The sequence below is a fragment of the Stegastes partitus genome, unplaced genomic scaffold (assembly GCF_000690725.1).
Source record: "Stegastes partitus isolate 25-593 unplaced genomic scaffold, Stegastes_partitus-1.0.2 Scaffold1519, whole genome shotgun sequence".
Taxonomy (NCBI): Eukaryota; Metazoa; Chordata; class Actinopteri; family Pomacentridae; genus Stegastes; species Stegastes partitus.
In genome coordinates this window covers 109030-116521 of record NW_007579250.1, presented here as the reverse complement: position 1 = coordinate 116521, position 7492 = coordinate 109030, and the positions used below count along the sequence as shown (strand labels likewise).

The 7492-nt window shown below is 44.3% G+C and overlaps 1 protein-coding gene across 1 annotated transcript in view; it reads right to left on the bottom strand.

Annotated features, from left to right (window-relative positions):
* LOC103371055 (glycine receptor subunit alpha-3) overlaps positions 1-7492 on the bottom strand; it is a 56515-nt gene that overhangs the window by 8068 nt on the left and 40955 nt on the right. The window contains exons 7-8 of the mRNA XM_008300272.1: positions 6225-6307; positions 2-116 (exon numbers count right to left, since the gene is read on the bottom strand). Coding sequence (XP_008298494.1) covers positions 2-116; positions 6225-6307 — 198 coding nt within the window. The remainder of the gene's footprint in view (position 1; positions 117-6224; positions 6308-7492) is intronic.

The window sequence follows — 7492 nt, the reverse complement described above, 5'->3', positions numbered from 1 at the left end:
GTATCTGAGGTCGGACTCGTCTTTGAGGATGAACTGAGGCAGCGTCAGTCCCTCGGCCACCTGGACCGGTCCGTTCTCCTGCCACTCAAAGATCAGGTCGTTCATGGTGTAACCGACTGAAGGAACACAAAGAACACAAAGAACATAAAGAACATAAAGAACACACAGAACCGTCACCAGCTGACAGAGCGAGCTGCAGCCAGGGGTCCGTAGAGCTTTATGGGATGTGCTTGTTTCTGTAACAGATCTCGTTCTGGTTCTGAACTCCAGCTAGCAGGGAACGTTCCCAGAACACTAGGTACTGGTACCAACACGTTCTGGTGCGTTTGGAATCATTTCTAGTCACTTTCCATTTTTATCATTTAAACAAATTTCATTTCGATGAGTTTAAAGCAACTGAAGACACGATTCGTTTTGGACGGATTTTATTTCATTTTACACATTTTTTATTCCCGTTTCTGATGACTGTGGTTCTAAACACATCATTTTGGACACATTTCAGCACATCTTCAGTAAATATGGACACGTCTGTTGTCATGTAGGACATGTTTGGTTTGACAGTTTGAATCGGTTGCTGTCATGTTTACTGAAATCTGGACAAGTTTGGAGACGAGTTTGTCTAGTTCAACAAAATCTGAGCCATTTTGGATAAAACCAGAGTCGTTTCAGACACGTTTCCGTCCTTTCCAACTGATTTCTGTTCATTTTGGACATGTATCGGTCATTTTGCAGAAGTTTCCGTCACGTTGGAAACGTTTCACCGACAGAACCGTGAAGGTTCTGGAGGAAGATCTCTGATGCTTGTTTCCTCTCAGTCAGACTGAAAACTAAACATGACTCATGTAAAGTCTTTTCTCTTGGACAGGAGGCCGCTGTGTTCCTGTTTGTCTGAATGTGTGCATCAGAGGAGGAGAACTTATCACAGCAGACACTAATGGATGAAATAAACTGCCGTTATCCTTCCTGCACGTTACGGGTTTTATATGGAACGTTTAATCCGCGGCTGCACAAAGCAGCATTAAATGTGAAATATCATGTAAACGCAACAATAACAATATTTTATTTATCGACGTGCTTCCAGTGAATGTACTTAGTTCTGTTGCAGCACCGGATGCTTTCAGAAGCTTTTAGAGCTCAGAGAGCAAACAGCCGGAGTTCATGTCTGAACGCAGCAGCAGCACGCGACGGAAACCAGGAAGCGCTTCACGCTGAGTCTGGACAGGAGAGACGGCAATTAAAGGTCTAATTAACCCTCACAGGTTGTCTCACAGCCTCGTCGTGTTCACATTCACACATTGTGCGTCACTTTTTGTATCATTTCAAACACATTTTAAGCCATTTTGGACACGTTTATCCACATTTACTACAAAACTCGAGCCATTTTGGATAAACTGAGTAATTCTGCACAGACTTCAACATATTCAGTCATTTCTTTTACAGACATTCTTGTCATTTTTGGATCGTTAAAATCAAGGGTTTGCCATTTTAAACACATCTGGAGTCCAAACTCTGAGCCACGTTTGACATATTTTTCATAATTTTGAACATTTTTCTGTCAATTCAACAAAATCAAAGTCCTTCTACACACACCGGGCAGCAGGTTTAAAGTCCTGTTGAGCAGCTTCAGACGAATCTCAGGCCAGTTTCTGTCAGTTCCCACTAAATCTTATGCATTTTGGACGTATTTTAGGCATTTTTGTTGTCAGGTTTTTGCCATTTTAATCGTATTTGAAATCATTCCGGAGAGGTTTAGATGTCATTTCATACAGAACTTGAGGTTTCTGTGTTTTCTTCCAGTCAGACTGAAAATAAAATATTGTTCATGTAGAAATCAGTTTCTGGAAAGAACCCCCCCACAGAAAAAAACCCCTAAAAAACAAGTGTTTTGAGAGACATCTTTAGTTTTAGTCATTTCCTGTCAAATTTGAGTAATTTTGGATGAATTCTGTCCTTTCAGAGCCGTTTAAAGAACAGGGTTGTGATTTTAAACACATCTGGACATCCACTGTGGACAAGTCTTTGTCAATTCCAACAAAATGGAGGTATTTTGGATATAATTAGGTTTTTTTTAGACACATTTTTGGTCATTTTGAACAAGTTTATGTCATCGTCAACACATTTTAAGTCATTTTAAACTCATTTAAAATCCTTCTAGGCACATTAATGTCACCTCCAATAAATTTGAGTCACTTTAAATAAATGTTAAGCCTTTATGTCATTTTTAACAAATTTTGATTAATCTTGGACATAATTTTTTTTGGTCATTTGGACCTGTTGTTGTCATTTTTAACTAATTTGGGGAGGTACATAACAGTTCCAGATTTTAGATAAATTTGGGGTCATTCTGGACACGTTTCAGTTTATTTTGGATCATATGTTTTGTCTTTTTGGACGTGGTTCCAGCCATGTTGGACAGTCATTAGACTAATTTCTTGATTCCTGATTCATGTCTATGTTTTGCGGATCTTCAGGGACTGAATCATCCTTCACTCTGTCCAAATGCTCCGTCAACCATCATGTTTACATGGTTCTCCGTCACACCGTCTTGTTCCGTCCTCCAAACGCAGACTATACCGACAGAAAAGGAAACCAAGTGCACAGACGGTTATCTGAGACCGACACATGGGAGAGAATGCAGTCGACCCAGCTGGTGCTCGCCGGTACAAGCCTACAGCCAGAACATTTACTCCGTCGTGCTGCTTAAGGTTCAGCTCAAAGTGTGTGAAAAGTGTGTGCATGTGGGGGAGGAGGGGGGAGAAACAACAGAAAATAAAGAACCAAAGGAAAACGGAGCGGAGACGGAGCCCTGAGCGCTTCACAAAGCATCTGTGGATGTTTTAGAGCTCTGCTGGTTAACTAACATCCTCCCTGAACCGCACCGCGTTAGCCTGCGACCCACCGCGCCGCCACACATCAGGCACATACATGAGACATGTAATATTAAAATGAAGACGGATCTGGATGGAGGCAGTTATTTTCCTTTCATCTCACACATGCATCGTGTCACGACTGCAGCCTTCATCCTCTCCGCATGTGCGTGTCTCCGTGTTTCCTGCTGCATGACAGCACACGGAGCAGCAACAGAAATAATCTCTCCCATATATATATAAATATAACAAGCAGATCTAAGTATGGTAATGCCTCTGGCCAGTGAGCTGCAGAAGAATAAAACCACCAATGAAGACAAACAAGCCGTCCAAAGGGCCCTGAGGCTGCTGATTGGACGAGAGGCCGAATTAGTCATCGACGTGATTAAACACGACTCTGTGCTTCATTAACCCTCGAAACCCCAAAACCTACAGGCCTCCACATCTCCAAATATACATCAATGATCAGCCATGAAACTGCAAAACAGAAAGAACTGTCAGGTTCTTCAGGACGTGTAGCTGTGCCACAAGCTTCACTTGGAGACAAGGGAAAGCCCAAACAGCTCATTTAGAAAAAATACATTTACTAACGACGTTTTGGTGCCAGACCTTCATCAGGGGAAAAAATGGAAGTTAGATCGAGTGGGAATCAGCCTGAAAAAATAAACCGTCCTGGTTCTGATTCTCCATCTTCAGCTGAGACCAGCAGGAAACATTCAGAGAGTTTCAGGTGAGCTGCAGCCAGAGTTTCCTCAGAGAGGCTGAAGGAGAATCCATCCTACTGGATCAATGAATAGATGCAGCACGGATCAGAACCAGAGACCAGAGGAGCCAGTTGGTGGAGATACATTCAGCTGATGGTGGAACATCTTTCTACGGCTGATGGTGGAACATCTTTCTACATCTGATGGTGGAACATCTTCCTATCGCTGGAAAAAGTGTAAAATATCTGAAGCAAGTTTCGTTGTGAGAAACAACCAAATCTTCGCCAAAAATCCAGATATATGCTTCAAGAAAATCACTGTCTTCTACATGTTAAAAATAAACCGCTTGTCGTAGCCACATTCTGTAAAAGCAACGGAGAACCAACATGACAAAGATCCTGTCCTGCTGACAGAAGATGTCTCTGAGTTCTGTCTCCTTCTTCATGTTGTTCTGGTTCCACAGAGCTGCTTTATGTTGCAGAACTGCAGTGAAGACACATGAAGAGGAGGAGAATCTGCTTGGAGCTCAGGCTTAATTAACGGGTGTTGGTTGAGTTTCCATCAGGGCTACGAGGATGCTGCTGCTCTGATCTTTGTCCACGTGACTTGTGTCGGCGTTTACACGACGTTCTCGGTTCTAAACCGCTCTGTTCTTCGCAGCATTAAGCTCCTGCCTGCACAGGTGGTGGAGTCCATGTCAGACATCCGGTGGCGTGCAGAGTTTAAGCCGCTGCGCTTCCAGAGACAGATCCAGGCGGACACATCGCCCAGCTATGGAATATACGCTCACCCGTACGGCACGAACACGAGCCGCCGCCGCCGAGGCAGTCTGATGAATAATACAGCGAGGAGGGAGCGGAGGAGCCATGTTCACTTATTAATCCACAAAGTGTGACTGACAGTGTCGAGCCTTTATTCCTAAACCAACTTAATCCCGGTCTGTCAGTCCGTCCGTCCCCTCGCAGGTGAAAGCCTCATCTCCTGGATCTGAACAGCGCAAACACGATAAATAATGAACCAGGAGGAGGCGTGATGCAGGAGAACCAGGCTGCCCAGGGGTCAGGAGGTCTAAGAAGGCAGCACAACGATCTCCCTCTGGGGTTCACTTCATGGTGAGCTGCATGAGGCTCATCAGCTAACCTCCTCCACCACCAGTCCTCCCCATTGCTTCAAACCAAACCACAAATAATGTATTTTATGAAGCACAGAACCAACAAGGTGGAAGCCAGAGAGGAGACAGACCGACCGGATTACGTTCTATTATAACAACCAGCGCTGCAGTTCTCATTTATTGGACCATTCGTGTCAGAAAACGGTGAAACGTGTGGATCAGTCGTTCTAAAAGGTTCTCAAGATGACAAACGTTTAGTTCACAACCCGACGATATTCAGTCGACAGAAACAAGAAAACCCTCACATCAGAGAAGCTGCAATCAGAGAATTTACGCTGGTTTTCAAACAGTTTGTGAAAACAGTTCGAGACGAATTCACGAGTTCACAACCGACCCGGTAGCTGATGAACCGCTGCAGCTCTGGACTTCACAGCACCAGAGTTCTGCACTCCGAAGCCAGATCGGTGGGTCAGCAGGTCTGTTGAGCCTAAAGCCAGAGTTTTCAGTGTCACAGAGGTGGCTCTCTTTTTACCTGCTAGTTCTCCATGGTAACTGATGCTGCACAGCTAGGTCTCCATGGTAACTGATGCTGTGGAGCTAGGTCTCCATGGTAACTGATGCTGTGGAGCTAGGTCTCCATGGTAACTGATGCTGTGGAACTCTAAAGTCATACATGACCCTCCTCACAGTAGGAGAAACATCCCAGCCGACCAGACAAAGAGAGACCACACATGACTTTATTTCACAGAACTAAATGAGAAACAAGTTAAAGCTGAACTCAGTGAGGAGAGAAATACTGTCAAACATCTTCTGTTTTCTTCTGTCTCATCTGATCTGATCATGAACACATGAGCAGATTTGGACCTGTCAGATTCTTGTTTTAGCAGGAACAGCATCAACGTTCTTGTACTTCTTCTGTATTTGACATAAAAGTGTTCTAAACACATAAATCTGAACAATAACCTCGGTACCATTTGCAGCATTACACACATTATGTGTGATTTCACTTTTACGTATTATTTTAGCTGCTCGTGTTTATTTCCACGAGTTGCTTCATTTTGTTTTTTTAACCAATAACTGGAAAAACACTTTCCTTTGAAGTTAATTAATTTAATTTAATTTTGTTTTGGCGGTGAACGTTACAGGATGGTTCTGTTTCTGAATCAAGCCATCATCAGGGTTTTGTTTTCTGCCAAGACCTCGTTCATGCATACAGCGGGTCAGGAGCTATTTTAATCTGGCTTTGTCATCCTAGGTGGTTCTGGTCCAATGTGGGGCAGAACACAGAATATCAGTTTGATCAGGTTTGAGTCTGAAAAGGAGGCTTTGGCTCAGCTCACCCAGTGTCTGAGTTTACCTCCTGTCCGATAAGCGCTACATGACCCAGAAAGATGAGTTCACCCCTCAGCAGCACAGTGAGAGTTCACCTGCCTCCTCAGTCACCTGAACAACGCTGTGAACACCTGGATGAAGGAGCTTTACATGGGAAACAAAGGCACGGCTTGATGAAAGTTTGGTCTGTGTGGGTGAACTCGTACTCACAGCTCTCCAGCTGCATGATGCAGGTCTGAACATCCATCGGGAAGTTCTTCAGATCCATGGGACACGACAGAGTTAACGTCAACCTGAAAGCCAAGAGAGACGTGATCAGGTTTGAAGTCACAAACATCTACATCAGTCAGGACTTTGGGGAGACCAGTCCAGAACCTTCAGTCCAGCCTGATGGAACCATTTCTTCACCACTCTGATGTGTGTTTGGGCTCATTGTCTGGTTGGAACATCCAACTGTGTCCAAGATCAACCTTCTGCTGATGGTTCCAGGTTTTCCTGAACAACATGGAGGTGATCCTCCTCCTTCATTGTTCCATCTACTTTGTGTAAAGCTCCAGGTCCACAGAGCATGATGCTGCCACCTCCATGCTTGACACTAGGGTTGGTGTTCTTGGGGTTAAAAGTGAGAAGTTAAGAGGCCATGAAACTAAGAATATGTGGTTACCACAACCTCCTACATCACCAAAACCCATGATTCAGGTTGTTTGTTGTGATTACTGAAGTGTTTCAGTGACTCCATCACAGATCATTCAGAGCTAAAAGAGAAACTCCAGCCTGAGGACCCACAAGCCCATGATGGGTAGGTCTGGTGTTCAGTGATGCAGCAGCTGTACGGTGAACCTCCGTCGTCTACAGGCTGCTGTTTACCTGCACATTACGCAACCTCCTCCCAATCACACCCGGAAACCCCAAAATACATCAAATCAACTGATTGCTGCAGCAAGGCTCAGAGCTTCATGTTAATTAAATTAATTAGCGCCGACACCTGCAGTTCTTTGATTCGTCTCCAGTGTCTGTAACTCAGGAAGTGTGACATACGGTTGTCTTGGAAACAGCATTTTCCCAGAAGGGCTAAAAAATTAATCGATTTAAAATTGGAATCGGGATGTGCAACGATGCACTTAGCAAATCTCAAAGGCTGCGATGTAGCGTATATGTTATGCATCATGTGTGACGCAGGAATTAAAATTCATGCCGTCCTCTTTGTGTGACAGCCGCGATGTCGATGGCGTCTCCTGTGGCAACGCTGCATCACAGGATCTGAATCCATCAGTGAGCTGGAGCTGACTCAGAACGTCGTGAGTCCATCTCTGTGCAAAATCACCTAAACGTCAAGTCATTTAAAATTCTGTCACCTGCAAGAAGGACAAGATTAAAACTTCAGGCCCCAAAATAGAAACATACAAGTCATGCAAGTGAAACCAAACCCAGTCCAGCTGTGGTTCCATCAGTCCACCTGCATGAACATGGTTCTACAA